This window comes from Natrix helvetica (genome assembly GCF_964273705.1).
Source record: "Natrix helvetica genome assembly, chromosome: Z".
Taxonomy (NCBI): domain Eukaryota; kingdom Metazoa; phylum Chordata; class Lepidosauria; order Squamata; family Natricidae; genus Natrix; species Natrix helvetica.
The window spans coordinates 66,514,569-66,539,868 of record NC_138554.1 but is presented as its reverse complement, the minus strand read 5'-3'; the positions used below and the strand labels follow the sequence as shown (position 1 = coordinate 66,539,868).

The window sequence follows — 25,300 nt, the reverse complement described above, 5'->3', positions numbered from 1 at the left end:
AATACTTCTCTATGTTACCTGTCCTTCAAGGTGGTCTTCTTGGTTGCCATACCTCCGCCAGGAGGATTTCTGAGCTAGCAGCCCTGCCAGTGAGGTAAGATTTGTGTATCTTTCATTAGGACAGAGTCATGTTGAGGCTCGACCCTTCCTTTATTCCGAAAATCAACTCCAGATTCCACAGGGCACAGGAGCTTATTTTGCTGAACTTTTGCCTGACTCCAACTCATTGATTGGAACGACATTGGCACCCTGGATGTGTGGAGTGCTCTCTGGATTTATTTGCATTGGCACTTCGGCATTGAGGTGTACAGAGGCACTTTTCATTTCTTATCAACCTACATCTTTGGGGGATGTAAGGCAACATCTTCATTGTTGGGGTGTTGGATCTCAGCATGTATTTCAAAAGCTTATGACCAGCAGTCACAGGGACCTGTCCAGGCCACGGCTTGGTTTATTTGACTAGAGGCGCAGCTACTTCAACAGCTTGAGCCATGCAAGCTTCGCTTGAGGAGGTGTGCAGGGCGGCCACATGGTCATCGCTGTCACAGTTTATCCACCATTATAAGATTGACAGTTTTGCATCAGCGGATGCAGCGTTTGGCAGGCGGGTTCCACAGGTGGTGCACATGATCCAGGAATCAGGGTCATCAGCTCACCCTTAAGGACAGTCCGGGCTTTGGTATGTCCCATTCTGGATGCTATCTCCATTATCAGTGGAGAATGGACATTGGTTCTTACCTGAGACGCCCATTCTCTGGGCAGATGGAGATAGCATCCAGCCCCAACCTGGAATATGGAGTACTAGTCCGCCATCGTGGAGGAGAGATATTGGTTCGAATTCGTCCTTCGTCAATCTGCAGTTTCTACTTCACCTAAAGCAGGGTGGAGCCAATACGGGAAGCAGGATGTTGGAAAAAATGCAGACTCAGTCCCTATTAGATCAAACAGAGTTAACCCATTCTGGATGCCAATTCCTCCTACCCAGAGAACGGGCGTCTCAGGTAAGACCCAATGCCCATTCTCCTGTAAAGGCCCTTCAATTCTGTCAGCAAGGTTTTTAGAAATGGTTTGTCATTATCTTCTTCCTAGGGCTAAGAGAAAGCAACTATTCCAAAGTCACCCAGTTGGTTGTTAACCTAATGCAGGACTAGAACTTGTGTTTTCAAGCAGATGCCCTTGATCATTTAGATCAGACTGTTTCCCTAAACTTTGAATGCAGTGGAATTAATTTACATCAATCCCCTTCCCCCGAAAATATTGATTTCTGCATTAGTATTTTATTCTAATATTTTTATACTTATATGGCTTTTGTCCTGATGCAAGAAAGAAACATCCTTCCTCATCTTCAAAGTGGAAAATTGAAGAAAAGATTCCAACCAAGTGATGCTTTGCATATTCTTAGTATTTCATCACCTCTTGTGTACTTCTTGTTCCTTGCTAGTTGCCACACAAGGACTTTAGATGCTGCTTTTAGCTCCTTAACTTGTTATCTTCATCATCTCCCTTACAAACCATTGAGTAGCATTGCACTTTTTATCCCACCTGTCACATGTTGTTTGGCTGGGAAGGATCTTTTTCTTCCATCCCCTTTTATGTGTCTCTTGCCAGAAAGAAATACTATCCTCCTTCTCCCTCTGCCCAGGTTTATGTATGTGTACGTCTTTAAACATGCATTCATGAATCCATTATCCCAAATAGTCTTTTACTAAGAAAACTTTTGTAAATCTCTCATGGTTTATTCACATATAATATTATGGTTTTACAATGGCTTGTTTTAGCTATTGCTAAATTTCAGTTCTCAATTGAATCTGTTTTCTTTTTTTCCTTCCCTACAGAGGTTATTGTGAGACAATAACAGCCTTCATATAAAAACACTTTTGCTGCGTGACTGATAGAATTTGTAATGTTGATTTATTTCTACCTCTGATGGAGGATTAACTAGATTTCTCACTGCTACACTGGAAGACTTTGCAGAAAATTTAAAATGTCATCAAATAGGAGTCAGAATCCTCATGGACTTAAACAGATTGGTCTTGATCAGATATGGGATGACCTAAGAGCTGGCATTCAACAAGTATATACAAGGCAAAGCATGGCAAAGTCCAGATATATGGAACTCTACACGTATCCTAACAAGTATTCCTAAATAAATGGCTTTAATGGTTTTGTCATCATACTCTTACTCTGTTTCATAAGTGAAGCAATGTGAGGTTTGGGATATTAATTTCTTAAATGCATTACTACTGTCTGATTTTGACTGCCATTGCATGCTTTCTTCAGAATGTTGTGATGAGTAGAGGTTGATGTTGGTATACGTATATGTAGTGTGTTGTTATAGGAGAGACCAATCAGGTTCTTGTGAGGAGAATTCTGTAAAGATACTCTTTGCAGTTAAATTAAGCATGGATGAACTGTAACAACCCATATTCGAAACATTTTTAAAACATTGATGAGAAGCGGAGCGAATGGGAGAGATACACTTTTTTAGTGCAATCCGCTTTTGCCTCCGCTGCAAAATGTGTCATATATGTTTTGTTACCCTTTGTTTTTTGTATATCTAATTAAATTCTATAGTTGTCCATAATACAAAATATAGAATAACTTGTTGGAAGAGACGTTGATGGTGTTCTAGTCCAACCCCATGCTCAGGCAGGAAACCCTATACCATTTCAGACAAATGGTTGTCCAATCTCTTCTTAAAACATTCCAGTTGGAGCATTCACAACTTCTGGAGGCAAGTTGTTCCACTGATTTAATTGTTCTAACTGTCAGGAAATTTCTCCTCAGTTCTAATTTGCTTCTCTCCTTAATTAGTTTCCACCCATTGCTTCTTGTCCTGGCTTCAGGTGCTTTGAGGAATAGGTTGACTCCCTCTTCTTTCTGGCAGCCACTTAGATTTTGGAACACTGCTATCATGTCACCCCCTAGTCCTTCTTTTCATTAAGCTAGGCATACACAATTCCAGCAATCGTTCTTTATATGTTTTAGTCTCCAGTCTGTTGCTTTTCTCTGCACTCTTTCTAGAGTTTCAACATCTTTTTTACATAGTTGCGACCAAAACTGGATTCAGTATTCCAAGTGTGATCTTACCAAGGCATTATACAGTAGAATCAGGACTTCATGTAATCTTGATTCTACTCCTTTGTTAATGCAGCCTAGAACTGTGTTTTTTTTTTTTTGGCAGCTGCAGCATATATTGCTGGTTCATATTTAAGTGATTGTCCACTGGGACTCCCAAGATCCCTCTCACTATTACTACTATTAAGCCAGGTACCACCTATACTATACTTGTGCATTTGGCTTTTCTTGCCTAAATGTAGAACCTTACTTTTTTCAAAGTTGAATTTCATTTTGTTACATAGAGCCCAATGTTCAAGTCTGTCAAAATCCTTCTGTATCTTAAGCCTATCTTTTAGAATGTCATCTATTCCTGCCAGCTGTGTCTTGTCTGCAAATTTGATGAGTTCCCCATCTAACCCCTCATCTAAATCATTGATGAATATATTGAACAGTACTGCGACTAAGAAAGAATTTTGGGATACCCCACTGCGTACTCCCCCCTCCCACGTAGACACAATTCCATTAAAGACTACACGTTGAGTATGGTTCATCATCCAGTTACAAATCCATCTGCTGGTGAGTCTAACCCACATTTTTCTATCTTATCAAGTAATAGATTGTGGTCTACTTTATCAGATGCCTTACTGAAGCCCAAATAAATTATATCCACAGCATTTCACTGGTCCACTAATTTTGTCACTTTGTCAAAGAATGCAATAAGATTTGTCTAATATGATCTGTTTTTGACAAACAGATGCTGGCTTTTGGTTATGACCTTGTTTACCTCTAAGTGTTTGCCAATTGGTTGCTTGATCATGTTCTCCAGAATCTTTTCGGGTATTGATGTAAGACTGATAAGTCTGTAGTTTGCTGGATCCATTTCTTTCCTTTTTTGAAGATGGCAACTACATCAAGTCTTTTCCAGTCCTCTTATAGTTCCCCAATGCTCCAGGATCTTTGAAAGATATAGTTCAGTGGTTCAGAGATCACATCTGCCAGTTCCTTCAGAACCTTGGGATGTAATCCATCTGTCCTGTGATTTGAACTCATCTATGGTGGACAAGTACTTTCTTACCATTTTATTGCCTATGTTAACTCAAATTCCTAATCTGTTTTTTACAGTGCTGTTTTTGATAGGTTGGACTGTTTTTATGTAACATATGCAAAAAATGAATTAAGCAGTTCTGCTTTCTTCTTATTGTTCATCACCTTGCCATTTTCTCCTATTAATGGACCAATCATTCTCCTAGGCTCTGTTTGGAGTGTCCAAGCATGGGTTAACTTCAGCTTGCTGCCCAAGGACTGAGTTTAAATCTTTAGTGTAGTCACGCCTCCTGCTCCTTTTGGAGGTCAGTTTGAAAAACTCAGTCACCGTAAAAGGATGTGTTTGAGATTTTCAATCCTTGAATAGCAAGCTGGATTTCTCCTAATAGCATTAGTGTAGACTTTTTATTGTTTTCTTCCACTGTGGTAGATAGACTTAGGTTTTTTTTTGTTTTACCAATAAACAGAGTTCCCTTTGTCTAATTGCTTCCTCATGCACAGACCAGGCTGCTGGGAGCATTAAAGCCTTCCTCATTTCCACGAGGCTCTGGCAGCACCAGGAGGCTCGTTAGCGGCCGCTGGCGAGCTCTGGGGTCAGATAGGGAAATCAGATACCCCTGCAATCTGTCAGAAGACTCTTCTTAGCTCTGGAGGCTCTACTTGGGTATTCTGGATCTCCGACGGCAGCCCAGTGTAGCTCCAAAATGCATTTTGGGAGGAAAAAAAAGTGCACGCTTTAAATCCAAGCCATTTTTTCCTTTTCTCTCTGCTGCAGCCTGGTCCATTAGCAGATCGCCGCTGGGAGGGGTGCTGGTCAAGTGGCCTTGTTCTGGGTCGCCAGGCAGACCTCCTCCTCTCCCGAAGAGCTTGATTGGCGGCCACAAGGAGTTTGGCTTTCTGGGTCATTCCTTGTCCCTATTAACAGCGCGGATCTGCAGCACCCTGAGGACTTCTCCTATTGGCACTATTTTGTTGCTGCATTCCCTGCCGAGCCGTTGCCTCAGAGACTCATCTCCTATTGGGACTCTTCTTATTCCAAGCAACCTTCTGAATACCGAGGTTTGAGGGCTGAGAGTTCACCATGGCCAGCAAGAGTGTGGAGAAGGCTGCAAGTCAGGCAGGGCCTACCAGTAGCAAGCGCAGCAGGCCTAATCCTGTGGCCAACGGTGCCAGTGCACCATGCCCCACTAATGAGAAGCAGCCTAGAACAAAGAGGGGGTCCAAGACTGAGGAGAGGCTGGCTGAGAGACGCCAGAGAGCCCTAGAAAAGCAATTTCAAAAGGCTCAGGGCAACCAAGGGCTACAACAGGATCTCCCTCCTTCTGCTGAGATTCCTGCTGACCCCCCCCCCATTCTAGATCCTCATCCAGATGAGACCCCATCTATGGTAGAGGAGGGTGAATTTGGGTTCTCCCCCAACCCCTCTAGGGCCTCTCCCAGATCTTTAGCCTCATCCCTAGTGGAGGAGTACTTGGAGGAGGTCGGTTACCTATTGGAGGAGGAAATCCCTCTTTCTGGGCCTGTCGCCAGGGCTTTGCCCCAGGACCAGAATCACACTCCCCGAGCTACCACAGCCATGAAGGAGGTGGTTGCAAGAGCCATATCTCAAGGGATTGCTGATGGTATCCAGCAATTGGACCTTTCTCTATCCCTCCCAAGCCGAACCAAAGCCAAGGCAAGGGTTCCTGATCCCCTGCAGCAAGCTGGCAGGGTTTCCCCTCTGGTCTTCTTGGCCATCAGTGAAGCATCTGACATAGAGGAGGGCGGTCAAGATTCCCCAGATTTGTCGGAGGATGAGAATCCGACCCCTAACATCCCCACATTTTCGGTTTTATTCAAGCCCTCCATGTTCTGGGTATTCTTACTAAGGCTAGGGCCTCTTCTGTCCAGATGGGGCTTCCCGCCCAATCAGATAAAAATTTGACTGATCAGGGCAATAAGCAAACAGAGGGAACTCAGGATCTAAACGAGGACTGTTAAAAGAGACCACTCCCCCCCAGGAGCTGGTTCCAGCTCCCCAGGTTTTCCTGGACATTATTCAGTGCCAGTGGGCCCGGCTGTGTTCCATGGCAAATCCGGATGGGGTGGATAAGAAGCTGTATTTTATGGAAGCCGCCATGGAGGGTATCCTAAGGTTTCTTCAGTTGGACGATCCCATAGTGTCCTTAACCTTAAATTTGTCTCTCCCAGCCAACCTGGAAGGACTTAAGGCTGAGGACAAGAGAGTGGAGAAAGCTTGTCACAAGACTCACATGGCCACTGCGTGGGCCATAAAAGCTTCCTTTTCCTACTTTGGTAGGGTGGCCCTATTTTGGCTGCGCAAATTGCTGTCCACTCTCCCGGCTAGCGACGTTAGGTCGCACCAGGATGTCAACAAAATAATCACGGCAGTCGAGTATTCGGCCAACACTTTGCTTAATGCCACCAAATTCTCAGCCAGGGCTCCAATGTGACCTTGCGCCGTCTGTTGTGGCTTTGTCACTGGCAGACGGACATGAAGGCGAAGTGGAAGCTTGCTTCTGCTCCCTTCAAGGGAAGCAAGCTCTTTGTGGATATCCTGGGCTCCTTTTTAATTGAGTCCAAGGATAAGCGCAAGGTCTTGCTGGTTGTTACAAAGAAGCCGGAACAGAAAGGGCAACAGTTCTTTCATAAGCAGCCCTTTTGTAATGCAGATGCCCCTTCTACATCGGGGGACTATTCTAGACCTTACACCCAGTCACAGGACCGCTCCTACGAGAGGTCCTCCTTCGGGAACAAAAATAGGCAGCAGGGGAATCGCAGGTCATTTCGAGGGGGATATTCCAACCACTCCTTTCGTCAGACTAAGTGACCGGCAACGATTCCCTCCCATTGGGGGCCATCTTCAGTTGTATGTCAACCAATGGGAGGAGACAGCGACGGACGCTTGGGTGCTGAACACGGTCCGTTACGGGCTAAACTTAGAGTTTCTTTCGAAACCTCTACGACGGTTCCTCCATTGTCCCCTTTCCAAATCTCACATCAAACACCAGATGATGCAGGTGGAGATCAGACATTTGCTAGACATAGCGGCCATAGAACAGGTACCCCCATGGCAGGAGAGCAGAGGGTTTTACTTCCTGATTCCCAAGGCATTGGGGGGGGGTGAGGGTGAGGGCAATATTGTACCTCAAGAAGCTCAGCATCTATCTAGCGTACAAGCGCTTCAAGATGCAATCGCTACAGACCATCTTGGGTTGCATCAGGCAGGGCGATCTCATGACATCTATCGACTTGAAGGAGGTGTACCTGCACGTCCCCATTCACCCAGCGCACCGCCAGTTCTTGAGGTTCCAGTATGCAGACCATCATTAACAGTACAAGGCCCTTCCCTTTGGCCTCTCATCGGCACCAAGGACATTCACAAAGCTCCTGGCCGCAATCGCAGCGCATCTCCGGTCTCGTCCTGTTCGTCTCGTTTGTTACGTGGACGACATCCTCCTATTGTCGTCATCTGTTCTACAGGCACATCGGGACCTCAGCCTCACCATTCGCACCCTTGAGCAGCTCGGCTTCTCCGTGAATCTGGAGAAAAGTCACCTGACTCTGAACTCCAGAATTCAGCATCTGGGCACTGTGATCAAGTCCACCATTTGCAAGGTTTTCCTCACAAAACAGCGAGCGGACAGCATAACCTCCCTTGTGCGACGCATCAAGACATCCAGGTCAGTTTCCATTGTGACCCTATTCCAGTTGCTGGGGAAATTAGTCTCGTGCATAGGGGTAGTTCCCTGAGCTCGAATGCACACACGAGAGCTCCAGTGGTTCTTACTCCCGTTCAGTGGCGCAAGGCCAGCAACTCCAAGAGGATGGTCAATGTTCCTCCAAGAGTTATCCGATCATTCAGATGGTGGCAGTCACCGACTCGGCATCAAAATCTCCTCTTCAAGGATCCAGAGCGCCTGTTTGTAACAATGGATGCTAGCCTGTACGGCTGGGGCGCCCACTTTCAGACTCAGGTGACACAGGGCAGATGGTCAACAGCAGAGCTAGCCCACAATATAAATTGGCTGGAGCTCAGGGCGGCCAGGCTGGCACTTCAACAGTTCCACCAGCAGAGAGCCGGCGCACACATCCTAATAATGACGGACAACATTGCCACCAAGGCATACATAAACCATCAGGACGGCACTCGATCGAAGGCCCTGATGCTGGAGGCAGAGGCTATTGGGCGTTGAGCCGAACGCCACCCAGGATCGCTGAGGGTGGATCACATCTTGGGGGAGAACACAACGGCAGACTGGCTAAGCAGAACGACAATCAGCAACTCGGAATGGCGACTCCATCCATCTCTCACCAACGATCCAAGAGATTCGGTCTTCTGATGATAGACCTGTTCGCCAGTCCGTTGAACACACAACTCCCTCGGTTCCTCTCGCGCTACCAGTGCCCCGGAGTGGAGGGGATGGACGCCCTACGATGTCGCTGGCCTCCAGGTCTCCTTTACGCTTCCCCCCCTCTCAGCCTCATTCTTCGGGTGATCAAGAAGATCTTGCGGGAGGGGGCAGAGGTGCTGCTGGTCGCGCCTCATTGGCCGAGAAGATCCTGGTTCACCGACCTTGTCGTGCTGTCCGTGACCAAGTGCTGGCGCATTCCTCAGGAGCAGATCTCCCTCAGCCAGGGGGCCATTCAACACCTCAATGGCTGCAGTTGGCCCTCTGGCACTTGAGGGGGAACTCCTGAGGTGTGACAGTTTCTTGGACAAGGTTATCCACACCATTCAGGCGTCCAGACGTCCCTCCACCATGCACATCTATGATGCTACTTGGACTTCCTTTTCAGCCTGGTGTCTACCGCGTCAAATTGTCGACACGGCCACAACTATACCACAAATCCTTGAATTTCTTCAGGACGGATTGGACAAAGGTCTGGCCCCTAACACCATTCAGAGGCAGACTGCCATCTTGGCAACCATCTTATCCAGAGATGACTCTACACCGCTTAGTAGACACCCCATGGTTCGCAGCTTCCTGAAGGGAACTGCCAACTTACGTCCCCCGACGTCCCCCAATACCCGACTTGTGACCTGACAGTTGTTCTGCAGACATTGACTTCTGCTCCATTCGAACCACTTCGTTCTGTCTCTTTACGCCACTTGTAGTTTAAGACTGCATTTCTCATTGCGATCACTTCAGCTCGCAGAATCTCTGAATTGGTGGCCCTCTCGATCAGGGAGGACCTTTGTGTTGTGCATCCGGACAGGGTCATTCTTCGGCTTGACCCCTCTTTCATCCCTAAAGTCAACACCTTGTTTCACCGGTCACAGACGTGATTCTCTCTGATTTCTGCCCATATCCCAGAGAGCGGGTCTGGCACAAACTCGACGTACAACGGGCTATACGTATATATAAGAAGAGGACAGCCTCCTTTTGCAAGTCCGAATCCTTCTTTATTTGCTTCCAGCCCGCCTCAATGGGCAGGAAGGTTTCTTCTTCAACTATTGGGTGTTGGCTGCGTACTTGCATTAAACTGGCCTATGAACATCAGGCCCTGCCAGTTCCTCCTCGCATCATCGCTCATTCCATGAAGAGTGCTGTGACCTCGGCCGCATGGGCAACCCAGGTGCCCATTGAAGATATATGCAGGGCAGCAACTTGGACCTCACCATCCCCATTTGTTCGTAACTATAAACTGGACTCCTTTGCAGCAGCGGAGGCCTCTTTTGGAAGGAGAGTCCTGCAGAAAGTCTTAGTAGCTCTGGAACAATGGAATTTTTCTGTTTCCCACCCTGGAACTATATAGCTTGGGTATGTCCCATGCTTCGACACTCCAAGCAGCGCCTAGGAGAATGACCGTTGGTTTACCTGAATGGTCGTTCTCTAGGCACTGCGGGAGAGTCCAACCCTGCCCTGGGCTAATCTGGCGGAGCCGAATCACCTCTCCTGAAGAAAGAGTTCACCTTCTTTGGCATCCTTGTGGTCTTCATCTCCTCGTTTTTCAAACTGACCTCCAAAGGGAGCAGGAGGTGTGACTACACTAAAGATTTAAACTCAGTCCTTGGGCAGCAAGCTGAAGTTAACCCATGCTTGGACACTCCTGCAGCACCTAGAGAACGATCATTCAGGTAAGCCAACGATCATTTCCTTGACATTTTCCTTGTTTTGTATATGTTGAAAGAAGCTTTTTTTTTGTTATTTTTTACTTTTGTTGCTAGCCTTAGTTCGTTTTGAGTCTTGGTTTTCCTGACTTCATCTTTGCAGGCTTGGCCTATTTGCTGATATTCTGCTTTAGTTATGTATCTTTCTTCTTTTTACACTTTTTGACTTTCAATTTATTATGGAGTTCTTACTGCAGCCCTGCTGGTTTCTTTTGAGAGCTGTTATTTTTCTTCTTCATTAAAATTGTGCTAAACTGGGCTTTTATAATCACACTTTTCAAAATTCCCCAAGCTTCTTGGGTTGTTTTCCCCTTGAGGATTCTCATCCATGGAATCTTTCCCAAGTTCTTTCTAAGTTTATTGAATTCAGCTCTCTTAAAGTCCAAGACTCTAGTTTGACTTTTTTCTATTGCTTGTGCTTGCATAATGTTGAATTCCAATATTGCATGATCTCTCTTCCCCCCTCCCCCTCATGCCAAGATTCCTATAACTTTAGCATCGTCTATTATTTCATCTCTGTTATCATGTCATCACTTGTCCTACTTGGGCAAGTGACTCTAGGTGATGAACAGTCATGAAAACAATTAAAAACAATTACAAAACTAAATATATATGGCAGTCATACATAGAGATTTTGCTTATTGGTAATCATGCAAAGAGTAGAACTAGAAAGTAATGTAATTGCAAGACAAAAACACCCTTGACATAATGTGATTTCCAATATTATTTGTACAACTTACTGTTAAGAAACTTCTCTCAAATAATCTGTCTAAATTGGCTATATTATAATCTATGATTCAGGAATTCCAGGTTTATACTTCTGCTGTGAATTCTTTTCTGGGCCTTTGTTTATCCTCACCGTTTGCTTTAAATGGTATCAGAATACTGATCTTTTACATAGTAACAATTATAGAAATTATTGGTGAATCCAATGCAGTTCATTAGAAATTAATTGGGCATGAATTAGCTGATTTGGTGATCTAATTTCAGTAATTTTGTATTGAGTGTGTGTGTGAGTGTGTGTAGAAGGTATTCATGCAGTATTAATTTACTGTTTAATTGTAATATATAACATATCCTTAACTCTTCCATCAGTCATGTTTATAACTACTGCACTAGTGTACATCAGTCTAATCAAGCCCGAGGAGCTGGTGTAACCACTTCTAAATCTAAAAAAGGCCAAACACCTGGAGGAGCTCAGTTTGTTGGCTTAGAATTGTACAAACGACTAAAAGAATTTCTGAAGAATTACTTGACAAATCTCCTTAAGGTAAGACAATAATTTTATCTTTTGGAAAAGACATTTTTCATTTTTTGAAAAAAGGACATAAGTCTATAAATTCTATTTTAGAATCTCCATAGATATTTATTTAGCTTATGGCATCTTTAGAAATCATGCAATGACTTACATAAATTTAGTTTAAATAAAGTGTCAGCAAACACACACGTACACACAATGTACAGAATATAAAATATTAAGATAAAACCATAATCCTATAATATGGAGCCATAGAATTGCAATGGGATAGATGTTATAATTTGATATCTATGGAAGCTAACCATCTAATTGCTTCTGGTGTGGCTGCTATAAGATTATCTGAAGTGTCTTTAAATTTCCCGAGGAGACATTCTTGAACTATGTAGAGATTGATAATGATAATTAAACTTCTACGCTGACCAACTCTATAGAAATCAGAAGTTTGAGATTGGAACATTTATTTTATCCATCTTATGCACCTCTAAAGTGCACTTCAGTAAAATAGTCAAGGGAACAAGCAATAAAAATAATAAGCAGTGAGAAATGCTGCTTAAACCTGTGAATGTAAATCTAATTTTGCAAAGTGTATGGAAGCAATTGTAATACCAAATTTAATAGTATTTAACCAATAAACTCCTAAATATCTTGAAGATACTGTGTTTGAAAATGTGCCTCTCTTATACAGGTAATCTATACAGGTAGTCCTTATTTAACAACTGCTTCAGAGTGGGACTATTTTCAATAATGGTACTAATGAAAAAATAACCTTGCAACTAATATTTACAACTCTCACAGAATCAGTCATATATTCACCTTTACAATTAGGATGTTTTGTTTTGTTTTGTTCATGACCTCTTTAATTTAGTATACTTTATTCAGTAAATTTTCTTTGCTGATTTAATTTTGTTATTAGGGTTAAAATGTAATTCTCCAAGAAAAAGAAACTGACACTGCCTGGAAACAGTCTTCAAGAAGAGAGTTAAGCCAAAGTAACATTGTGCTTCCCAATCCCAAAGCTATTCAAGAAGTTTACCATAGTTGATGGTATCAAAAGCAGCTGAGAGATCAAGCAGAGCAGCGATAGACACATAACCTTTTCCCGCTCCGTCTATATATAATAAAAAAGTGGGACCAATGCTATTTTTGCCCCATCTCTGTGCCTGAATCCTGACTGGAAGGGATCCATATAAACTATTTGCTCCAAGATTCTCTGGAACTACAGCATAACTACTTGCTCACTTGTTCTGCAATAAGGACAGATTGAAGATAAAATTATCCATTAGAGTAGGATCTGTCAATGATTTCTACAGGAGACGAACATCAGCTTACAGAAGGGGCAAATTACCCTATTTTCCCCAAAATAAGACCTCCCCAGATAATAAAACCAATCAGGCTTTTGAGTGCATGCGCTAAAATAAGCCTTCCCTGAAAATATTGCAACACAGCAACAGCCCTGAGGTGACTACGCTCGTCGCCTCCTGCACCTCAAAAATAATAAGACCTTCCCTAAAATAAGGCCAAGTCCTTATTTGGGGATCAACAGAAAATAAGACCCTGTCTTATTTTTGGGGAAACACAGTATAATTTCCAGACCCACAGAGATAGACTTGTTGAGCAGACTACTGCCGTAACTTAATCTTTTCTAGAATATTGTTCTGAACAATTTTTGCCAGTCTTAACTGTTAGCCCATTTTATATAATACTGCTTTGTCCACTGACTCTCATGATTAGATAACTGTTTGTTGTTTGGACTACACATTTTGTAATATATAATTACATTATTATGTATACTAACACTGGTTTTTGGACTCATACTTCCTTCTTCCACGCCTTATTTTTAGTTGGGAAAAACAGGAAACAAGACTCTGCATTATGTTGTATGCTTAAATTTAAATTATTGATGATTGGTTTTTTTCCATTAAGTCAACTAACCACATAAATTTGTCCATGACATGACAATCTCTCCCTAATCTGTTCTTTCAGCAGTAGCTTAATTCGAAGATTGGTACAACAAAATTGTATCAAGCATTACTTTGTCCTCCAATAAACATTTTCTCCAAATCAGTATTCATTGTGTCCCATTGTATCAGTTTTCAGCAAACCATGTTTCTAGTGGTCAAGTCTTTAAAAAAATAATTGGGATATATCATAAAATATGAATTATGGAATTTGTTTTCCTTCACCTTATAGGTATTACTTTAGAAGCAGGACAGTGCTAGATAAGAAAGTTGAAGAGTAAATTTTAAAATGTCAATGGTATAGTGTACTAAAATTTCTTGTTCTCCAGTTTATACTGCGGGAGGGGCGAGAAATGGGATATTATCATGTCCTGATTGGTCCAGAGATACTTTTTTCCCCGGCCATGCCTCTAACACTCTCTTGACTCCCGTTTTCAACTCAGTCTGGTCCAAGAGAGATTGTTATTCCTTGGCTCCTGATTGGATGCCATTCCTGGTTCTTACTTCTAAATTGGAAAGCCTTTCTTAAAAATTAATTCTTAAATTGGCTTACTCTAAATTCCAAATTGTGAAATTGATAGGCTGTTGGCTGCTTCAGGGGCCATTTAAAGCTGCCACCTTCCTGGGGCTTCGGAATGCTGGTCTGGCAACTATTTTCCAGCTCCATTTGCCACGTGGAGTCTGAGAAATCCCCGTTCACTGGGGGGTGCCAGGCTCAAGGAGCAACGTTCTCCTTGGCCGGCTGTGGCCTGTTCATCGGGTAACACTAGCACCATTGCATGTGGAGAGAGTGTGCTGAGCGGCAAGCAGGCTGCCATTTTAAAGTGGCCACAAGATCTAAGAGACTCAAGCGATCCATGAGGGCAGAAGTACTCCGGCAAGTGAGGAGGCTCCCCAAAGCAACCGCTGATCTCTTTAACAGTCTCAATGCAAGGCAAGGTGTCGGAAGCAGCTGGGCTGCACAAGGAGACAAAGAATCTACCATTTTAAAGTGGCCACAAGATCTAAGAGACTCCGCAAGCGATCCATGAGAGCAGAAGTACTCTGGCAAGCGAGGAGGCTCCCCAAAGCAGCCGCTGGTCTCTTTAATAATCGCAATGCCTAGGCAAGGTGTCGGAAGCAGCTGGGCTGCAACAAGGAAACAAAGAGTGTGGCAGCAGTGTGAATACTCCATGGCAAAGTCACAAGATGGCGGGCGCCAGGACTGTTGCCGATCCGGAGCCATTAGATCCAGAAAGAGCCCCGGGAGTGGTGGCAGGCTCACCTAGGCCCCATACCATGGCCAAGAAGACCAAGGCGCATATCATACCTGTATATATGTTGTTATCATTATCCCTCCTTTATTTAACTATATCTTGCATCATAACCTTTCCCCCCTAATAATCAAGACTTAACTATATCTAACTTAGTTCTTTTTTATTAACCTTTATATATAGTCCAAAAGGATTTCTAATCTTCCTTTCATGGATACCATTCAATATTCATATCCAATTATTACTTATCATAACACTACACAATGTATACATTATTATCATTATCAATTATTTATTTAACTATATCTATTGTCACTAAATTTCACTAAGTTTAACTAGTTTTAAATTATACTCTTCCATCTATCAACCTGTATCTTTCCAGTAGCAAAACAGTCTCATATCTTCTGCCATTTGTGGTGTCAGTCCTCTAATCATCTCCTTAATCAACTTTGTATGGATTCCTCTTAGCAACTCCTTGCTTATAAAATCTCTCATGTAATTTCGATGCTCTTCTGTTTCCTTAATCAGTTTATCTTTGATTGTCGGTAGTGTTATCAGTGCTATTGCTAATAAAATTCTCTCTTTAAATCCATAAATTCTTTTGTTTTTTCTTCTTCTGTATCTTGCCATCTAGGGTAGATTTCCCCTCCATTAATTCCTCTTTCAGTATTCCACTCTTTCCATTTTCAGAGACAAACCAATCACCATCAATATCAGCAATTTTAATTTCTTTATATTCATTTTCCTCTTCGATTTTTAGGATTTTAACCACCACTTTTTCCATTTGATAAACATCTCCAACTTCTTCATCATATTTTACTGTTAGATACTGTAAGTCTTCCAACTTCTTCTCTATCCTCTCATATGTGTTTGATAATTTCTGTATTTCTGAAAACATCTTTTGCAGACTTAAAATTTCTTTCTGCTGTTGAAATTGTGCCATTATCTCCAGCTAACAAACACTGCTGCTCTAGCTTGGAAGGTTTTAACAATATTAAGCATAACGTTTTATTTATAACGTTTTATTTTCACCTTTCTCTGGTTAAAGATATACTTCAAAGGGACATCTGTATGCTTTTCTTCTTATCACTCTCTATAAACAAACAGTGAGACCTTGGAGTGCCAAGCCAGGATAACCAGTGAGAAAAGTTTGTTTCTTTTTGTTTCTTTTTTGTATTTCAAGTTAAAAAAAATCCGATTCTTGAATGAGTTAGAACACCAACAGTAGTGAAAGAGGAGATTTTTAGTCCATAGGTTACAAAGAATAATAAAAAAAAATAGAAGAAGAAAACTTAATCCATTTGTTTTAAAAGGCTTGCATAAATTTCACCCGTGAAGATAGCATTTAAAAAGTAAGATAACCCACTGTCCAAAACCATTCCAAATTTAATTCCGCCGCTTATTTCTTCTGTTCTCCAATTTAAATTAGTTTTAAGTTTTTTATAGGCAGTCTCTTTTAAAACGGTAAAAATTCTTCACCAGCTGGAAACACTTTCTCTTTCTGTATCCCTCCGTTTTGGAGCCGCCCTGACTTCATCAGCCTAATAGCTGGATTTTTTGTTGCTGGCTTGAAGAACTTCTCTTGGATCAACCAGGGACTTTGCAATGTCCCTGAGATCAGCAAGACGTATTCTTCCTGTTCACCATCTCTGCGGGACGGGTTAGGTCCATTTGGACCACCCAGCGGCAAAAGTATCGATGGCGATTGAGATCACATGTTGTGTCGTCACAACATTGGCTCCTCCTCGCAAGGGCATGTTTTCTAACCCCTTTGGCAGAGAAGGAAGAAGTTCCGGCTTCACCACTATTTTGGGGTTTTTTTAAGAAGCAATGGGCTCAACCGGGGGCTTTTCTCAATCCGGGCGGCAACAACTGCCAGTTTTATAACGGGTTCTCCCTGGCTCCCCAGGTCCCAACCATAGATGCCCTGGTAGCAGCCTTAGCGACCTCTTCTGCCTTAGTCTCTGGAGACGTTACAGACAAAATCAAGGCCGAGGATAACAAGGCCAAACTTACATTGCGCAAGACGTTCCAAGCATCTTTGTGGGCCATTAAATCAGCAGCTGTGGCCTCTTTCTTTAACTGTATCACCTTTTTATGGTTCCATTAATTGCATGATCGCATCCCCCCCTCAAGACACACACCTGCTGCAGGATGTCAACAAGATCATAGCCACCCAGTTCTCCATGGATGCAACTCTTGACTCTGTCAAATATGTCCTGGGTGCTACCTGCTTCTGTAACATCAAGACGCCTTTTGTGGCTGCGAAACTGACAGGCGGATAAGTCTAAATGGCACCTCACTACCGCTCCCTATTCCGGGGGGGGGGCTTGTTTGGGGAATCCTTAGATCCCATCCTTGTAGAAAACAAGGACAAGAAAAAGGTGTTATCAACCACTCCCAAGCATCCCGAGGCGCGACCGGCTCCATATCCCTATGGGGCCCCAGACCCAGATTACCATCAACACAGATACTTTCAGGCAAGTTCTGACAGGCAGAACCCCAGACCCTTCTATCGGGATAGAAATAGGTTCCAAACCCAGCCCAAGCAGCTCTTTTACAGGGCCGGTGGTCGGCCCTATTGCAAGGGGAAGTGACTCGAATCTGAGTCTCCCCATAGGAAATCACCTAGCTCAGTTTGGGGATCAATGGGAGTGAATCACTACCAATGCCTGGGTTCTCAGCACAGTGAGGGAGGGACTCAGACTAAAATGCCTCTCCTTCCCACTGAATTACTTCTGGGCGTTCTTGTCATCAAGAAACCCGGCAAATAACCCGGCAAAGTGAAAGCTCATAGGGTTTGCTATTCAACATCTACTAGAGAGCCAAGCGATTGAACTGGTTCCATTAGTAGAGCAGGGGTTGGGGTTTTACTCCAATCTCTTTGTAGTACCGAAGAGTTCGGTGGGTTAGGGTGGAGAGCAATCCTTGATCTGAAGCTCCTAAACGCTTACCTAGTTTACAGGAGGTTCAAAATGTCCTCCCTGAGATCCATTCTTCAAGGGGTCAAGTGGGGGATCATCTAGTGTCCATAGACCTCACAGAGGCGTACTTACACATTCTGATCCTCCCATCACATTGCAAATTCCTCAAGTTCTCACAGGCAGGGTCCATTATCAGTATCGGGCCCTCCCCTTTGGTCTGGCGTCTGCTCTCAGCACATTCACGAACATCCTGGCAGTGTTGGCAGCTTACCTGCATTCCATCCCGGTGAGACTCCAATGCTACTTGGACGACATTCTGGTTCAAGCCCAGTTACCCACGCAGGCATCCCACAATCTTCATGATTCAGACGTTGCAAGATCTCGGATTTTCAGTAAATTTTCCGAAAAGTCACCTGATACCTATGACGAGGCTCCTGCATTTAGTGGCGATTATAGATTGCAGGACTGGGATAGTCTTCCTGTCGCCGGACCGTCAGTCCAGCCTGCGAAAGTTGGTCCAGCAGGTACACTCCAGGAGGACAGTCCCCATCATCGAACTATCCAGTCTGTTAGGCAAGATGATCTTGTGCATTGGGATAGTGCCCTGGGCGCGCTTACATGCCACGACGTTGCAGTGGGCCTTGATCCTTTACAATAAATGAACAACTCCACCATCTCAATCAGGATGTCAGCACAGGTGTGTCTGTCTCTTCGATGGTGGCTGTCCCCAGTCCTAGCTAGAGGATATGAATTCAGAGAACCAAAAAGAGTTACCATCACGACGGCGTGAGCCTCTTCGGCTGGGGAGCGCTGATGGAATCATGACTGGCGCAGGGTCATTGGTCTGTGTCAGACTTGCGCCACAACAACAATTGGCTCAAACTGAAAACTCAGCTAGCGCTTCACCAATTTCAGGACTCCCTAGTCAACCGGCACTTACTGCTTCTGATGGACAACATCTCCACAAAGACCCACATCAACTATCAGGGGCACGCACTCGGAGGCCTTTTGTATCAAAGCACAGAGATTTGGTGGTTGGGTGGAGAAACATCTGGCCTCAATTGTGACGGATCACATTTCAGGGTCGGCTTACCACCAGGCTGATAGACTCAGCCTAGCCACCATGGACCACGGGGAGTGGCAGTTTCACCAGATTTACCAGCACTTTGGCACCCTAGCAATGGACCTATTTGTGATCCCAGCAAATACCCAGCTCCCTTGGTTCTTCTCACATATCCCAACTCAAGGAACAGAAGGCATGGATGCCCTCTGCAGCAGATGGCCGAGTGGACTCCTTTTCGCCTTTCCTCCCCTCTCATTCCAGAGACCCTGAGAAAGATAGAGTTAGAGAGGGCAGAGGTCGTTCTACTAGCAGCACACTGGCCTAGTAGGCCGTGGTACGCAGATTTAGTGCAGCTGTCAGTGTCTTCCCCCCCCCCCATGGAGGATGCCCCAGGAGGATATCTCCTTGTGCCATGGAGTCTTGTCCCACCTGGAGGCTCAGTGGCTCCACTTGACCACCTGGCACTTGAACGGAGCCTCCTGAGAAATGCCAACTTCTCCCTGCGGGTCATCTTGACCATTGAGGTGTCTAGCCCTCCATCAACAATGAGGATTTACAACTCCATGTGGTTGACGTTCGTCAAATGGTGCGGAACAGCCAACATAGTGTCAGTAGTGACCTCAGCACTACAGTTCTGGAATTTTTGCAAGACGGATTGGAAAAGGGCGTTTCCCACAATACAAGCTGTCGCTAGGTAGCTGTCCACAGTGCTTGTGGGGAGGGACTACTATCGCAACATCCAATTATTAAGTGATTTCTTAAGGGGGTGGTTTACCTCCGAAACTCCCCCCCCCCATCATAAGTTTCCCACGTGGTACCTGCCTGTGATCATCTATGCGCTTTGAGCCCCTGAAAATGGTCAGCCTATAGTTCCTCACTCTCAAGGTCGTGTTTCTGATTGCCACAACATCAGCCAGGCGCATCTCAGAGCTGGGGGCTCTGTCTTCAAAAGGGGACCTGTGTGCTTTTCACCAAGATAGGGTTGTTCTTAGATTAGACCCCACCTTCATTCCAAAGGTGAATACTCCCTTTCACAGGGCGCAGGAGGTTATCCTGCTGGAGTTTTGTCCGGCCCCTTCACGTGATAGGGAATGCCTCTGGCACAGGCTTGATGATCATTGAGCACTCCAGATTTATCTTAGGCGCACAGCTTCGATCTGTGCGACAGAAGCGCTATTTCTTTCCAGACAGTGACACTGGGAGTGAGGGTCACTCCCACGATAATTGGTTGTTGGTTGCGCGGGGGCGATCATCAGAGCTTACAGGAGCGCTGCCACCACAGTGGCATGGGCAACTAGGGCTCCTTTCGAGGATATATGCAGGATAGCCAGTTGGGCAACGCCATTGCCCTTTATCAGACATTACTGTCTGGATGCTTTTGCATCCGCAAAGACGTCCTTCGGCCGCAGGGTACTTTGGCAGGTTGTGGCCACCTCGGCTGCTCCAGTCTAGATAGGCTTCCCCACCCCTTTAGGACGGTAGGTTGGGTACGTCTCATTCCTGGCCCCTCCCGCAATATAACCTCGAGAAGGAACATTGATCCTACCTGAATGTTGTTTCTCAGGATACTGCGGAAAGGGCCAGGTCTCGCCCTACTTAAAGTCTATAACGAGCTAGGGTTGGCCTGGTTGTCTTTCTTGTCATTTCAAATCACTCTCTGTAGCTGCAACCTCATTGAAAACTGGAGCCAAGAGTGAGAGTTAGAGTCGTGACTGGAAAAAAAAGCACTCAGTCTCTGGACCAATCAGGACGTGATAATATCCCATTCCTGGCTCCTCCTGCCGTATTCTGAAAAGCAACGTTCAGAGACCAATGTTCCGTCTTTGTCTGAAAAATTTCAGCCAATATTTCAAAAAGAAAAGACAGTTCAAGTCTAAAAGTTGATTATTGAAAGAAAATGTAGTTATGTTCTTTATATGTCAAGGTGATGTATTGTGCTGCTTCTCTGACACACTGATAAGGGAAAGACAGAGGCCTCTCCAATAAGTCACTAGACTAACAAATGAAGGGTCAGTTAGGTACTATTTTGCTCTTGAAAACAGACGATACTGGAGAAGAAATCCTGCTTGTATTTAGCTTAAATTCTGTTGATGAATTATCTCTTTCAGGATGGTGAAGACTTGATGGATGAGAGCGTGTTGAAATTCTACACTCAACAATGGGAGGATTATCGGTTTTCAAGCAAAGTGTTGAATGGGATTTGTGCCTACCTCAATCGACACTGGGTTCGTCGTGAATGTGATGAGGGCCGGAAGGGAATATATGAAATTTATTCAGTAAGTTGTTATAAAGAGTAGTTATGTTCAATAGAAAAAAATGGCAGTTTTGTTTTGAATGGGAGATAATCTTTTCTGCATATACATGACATATTTTAGTTTCAGATCAAAGCTAAGAAATGGAAAATCCATATTTTAGTTTTAGGTCAAACAGAAGAAAAATAGAGATAAAAACAGATCAAGTTATGAATTAAAAGGTAAAGGTAAAAGATTCCCCTCGCAGATATGTGCTAGTGTTTTCCAACTCTAGAAGGCGATGCTCATCTCCATTTCAAAGCCAAAGAGCCAGCGCTGTCCGAAGATGTCTCCGTGATCATGCAGCTGGCATGACTAAACGCCAACGACGCACGGAACGCTTTTACCTTCCCACCAAAGGTGGCTCCTATTTTTCTACTTGCATTTTTACATGCGTTTGAACTGCTAGATTGGCAGAAGCTGGCACAAGTAACGGGAGTTCACTCAATTACGTAGCGCTAGGGATTCAAACCACCAAATTGCCGACCTTTCTGATCAACAAGCTCAGCGCCTTAGCCAATGAGCCACTGCATCTCTTAGTTATAAATTGAATAGAGCTAAATAGATGCTTGCTGGACCAAGAACTCTGTTTTATTATATGCTATAAAATGAAGAACCTCATATATTTAATTTTAAGTGGAAAGAGAGTACCGTATTTATCGGCGTATAACACGCACTTTCCCCCCCGAAAAATAGGGGGCAAATGATGTATGCGTGTTATACGCCGATATACGCCAGGCACACAGAAAAGGATCGCGGAGCGCTTCGCCCCAAAAGCAGCTGCTTTTCTGTGCGCCTGGCGTTTAAAACATCCGGCTATCTATCTAAACGCCAGGCACACAGAAAAGGATCGCGGAGCGCTTCGCCCCAACAGCAGCCGTTTAGATAGATAGCCGGATGTTTTAAATGCCAGGCGCACAGAAAAGCAGCTGCTGTTGGGGCGAAGCGCTCCGCGATCCTTTTCTGTGCGCCTGACGTTTAGATAGATAGCCGGATGTTTTAAATGCCAGGCACACAGAAAAGCAGCTGCTGTTGGGGCGAAGCGCTCCGCGATCCTTTTCTGTGCGCCTGACGTTTAGATAGATAGCCGGATGTTTTAAATGCCAGGCGCACAGAAAAGCAGCTGCTGTTGGGGCGAAGCGCTCCGCGATCCTTTTCTGTGCGCCTGACGTTTAGATAGATAGCCGGATGTTTTAAATGCCAGGCGCACAGAAAAGCAGCTGCTGTTGGGGCGAAGCGCTCCGCGATCCTTTTCTGTGCGCCTGGCATTTAAAACATCCGGCTATCTATCTAAACGCCAGGCGCACAGAAAAGGATCGCGGAGCGCTACTCAGCGGGGTGTGGGCGAGAGGAGGAGAGAATGGATGAGCCGTCTCTCCTCTCCCCGACACCCAACTAAAAGTTAATAAAAAAAGGAAGGAGGGAAGGATGGAACTGGAAGGGAGGCAGGGAAGGAGGGAGGGAGAAAGGAAGGATAAGAGGATAGGGAAAGAGGAAAGAAGGCAGGCAGGCAGAAGGGAGGGAGGTGCAAGGAAGGAAGGAAGCATAGATAAGCAGGAGGGAAAGAAGGCAGGCAGGCAGGAGGAAAGAGGAAGGAGGGAACTGGAAGGGAGGCAGGAAGGAAGGGAAGGAGGAAGGGAGGGTGGAAGATAGTAGCAGTGAAAGCAGCAGTGTTCATAGTTGCTTTTACTGTCCTTTTACATTATTTACCTTATAAGTGGTAATAATATTAATAAAAAAAGTTCTGAGCTACCCTTATTTTGCTTCAAAGTTCTTTATTTAAAATTTAAATTTTTTTCCTGAAATTTCCCTCTTAAAATGAAGGTGCGTGTTATACGCCTGTGCGTGTTATACGCCGATAAATACGGTACATTTCTTCGAACTTTATATGCTAGATGACTTTTTTCCTTCATAGGGGGTTGAAGAGCTGACTTGTCTTCTGCATTTTTAATGGAATCATTCAAAAAGTATTTGTGACATAATTGGAAGGCTATATTTATTGTTTATTTTCAAAGTGTTGTTTTGTGACTTACTTTCATTTTACATGTATTCTTCACAAATAATCTAGCCCTTATGCCTTTTTAGAATTAGCCGTAAGTCAATTCCATTATTTTACAATGTTTAAAGCAACTTTATTTGGAGAGTGACAGGAAGAACTGGAGGTTAGCTCCCTGAGCATGTTTGCAGTAGCTCCTCTCAGTTTTATTTTATTTTATCAATTTTTAGTACTCCCACTGGGTCCTTTTTATTTAACTAATATTCTTTGGATGAGATAATGGGAAGTCTACAACACAGATAAAGTGTGGTTTTTTTGCATGGGACTGATAAGACATGGGAAAAAGAAAGAAATGCTTAGTACCAGCCCGGGATCTCTCCCACCTTTGAAAAGTGCAGAACAACCAAGAATTTAGGAACACTTTGCTGGAAAGAGAACTGTAAGTAAAACTGAACAACCCCATCTCCAACAAATTTTGAGCTGTTAGAACAGGACCTTTAAAGAGACTTGACAAAACAGCTATTAGACTTTCCCGATCTTGTGGGGGAAGCAAACTAACAGCCAGCTGTTCTCACAAACAGTTAGTCCAATTACATCCTATATGGAGTCTGAGATAAAAGCTAAAAAGGCTAAGAACAACAAGCTAAGTCAGAGTACGGCGAGATTACCATGGGAAAATACAACTGAGTTTATGGCAAAGCAATGCCTTCTCACAGCGCAAACTCTTGTTTCAATATTTGAGCAGCTAATAGCCATACAACATGAGTTGGAGACATCGAGAAAAGATATAGCTGTTTTTCTTCAAGCACAAGTGCTAGGTCCATGCACCTGCACTAAAGACCCTGCAGCAGACTTGGTTAAATCCCATACTCTGAATAAATCTGTGGACAAGGAGCAAAGAGCCAAAGAAATAATCAAAGAACCTGCTGAAAAGCAGCAGCCTACTCAGAAAAATTGGCTTTCTCCTGACAAGGCATTGAGAGGGGGGGGTGTATTAATAGAGAAGTTTCCTTGGAAGCCAGTAAAGCATCCCCCACCCCAATTGCATCAGTTACATCGCTCACTGCAAACACAACAGATTGCTCTTAATTATGGATGCTGCAATACCAAGAGTGCAATACTAAATTCCCTAAGCCAGCGTCTTCACTGCCAATGGGGGCAAATTGATCTCCGTGTTGCAGAGTGACTCCCTGAGGCCCTTAATTGGAAGTGGATACTCCTGTCTTTCAAGCAGCCGACCATACTGTTGATGCTATTTAAGATGAAGGCACACCTAGTCTCCTTTCAAATCTTTCCCATCACAGTTTTCTGTGAGGAAATGGTTAAACCCTTAATTGTTAACATCAAGCTCCCAAGGTTGCTCTCTCTTCCTCATTTTCAACCTTGGGAAAGCGAGAGAAAGAAAGGGAATCAGCCAGCCTTATTCAGTGAAGATGTACTTAACACAGAGAAGCTGGCCTCATTAATGCTTTTGGCTCTCTACCAAGGAAAGAACAAGACAATGTTCTATTCAAGTTAGAAAATGTAAAGCAATCTTTGTTGGTAATAATTGACACAGTTGAGCTGCTTATAGATCTGTCTCCCCAATAATTGAGCCTATTACTTCCCCCCCCCCCCCCCCAGGATAAAGGATTGAATGAATATGAGATCATGGAGAACAAAAGCCAAGATTCACAGGGACCAATAGAGGTCCTGGTAGAGATAGAGAGGCTATCATCCTTATATGAACATCCTATGATACTTTCAGCACCAAACCAAGAGATCAAGAGAAGACCTACGTCATTGCCACCATTTCAGAGTCAAATGCAGCATGCGTTAATAACTCGTTGCCTTACACCTCAAAAGGAGGCACCTGAAAGGCAAGCTCTGTTAGCTGATGTAAAGCCTCTTACTCCGAATAAGTTCCTCAGAAGTCTACACAAGACCCTCCCTTCTTTTAGAGAAGGCCAATTTCATTTGTTACGATATCTCAATCAATTGTAACAACCTTACAACTTCCCTTTGCATAAATCTTATTTCTGGGTGAGCTGCAGATAATCTGGAATATAATGAATTGGTGTCCCATCAAAAGACCAACTCTTTTGACTAAATGGATGTTAGCTCAAGAAACCAAGGAACTACGTACATCTTAAGAAGTAAATTTTAAGGATTATACTTAATGGGGTTTGAAACTTTAACTACAAATTTGAAATCAGTTCTTACCAACAGAACATTGGCTCACTCCAAAAAGCTGGCTTTAAAGAATAAAAATGGTTTGATAGAGATTGTGTGCAACTGAAAAGGATATAACAAGGAGTACAGGAAAAGTAAAAATGCCCCTTCTGAGGATCATACTCAC

The 25,300-nt window shown here is 43.9% G+C and overlaps 1 protein-coding gene across 1 annotated transcript in view; it reads left to right on the top strand.

The window, feature by feature from the left end:
* Positions 1-25,300, top strand: part of CUL1 (cullin 1) — a 93,184-nt gene that overhangs the window by 11,142 nt on the left and 56,742 nt on the right. The window contains exons 2-4 of the mRNA XM_081933717.1: positions 1,836-2,124; positions 11,315-11,489; positions 20,784-20,951. Coding sequence (XP_081789843.1) covers positions 1,985-2,124; positions 11,315-11,489; positions 20,784-20,951 — 483 coding nt within the window. The 5' untranslated portion in view covers positions 1,836-1,984. The remainder of the gene's footprint in view (positions 1-1,835; positions 2,125-11,314; positions 11,490-20,783; positions 20,952-25,300) is intronic.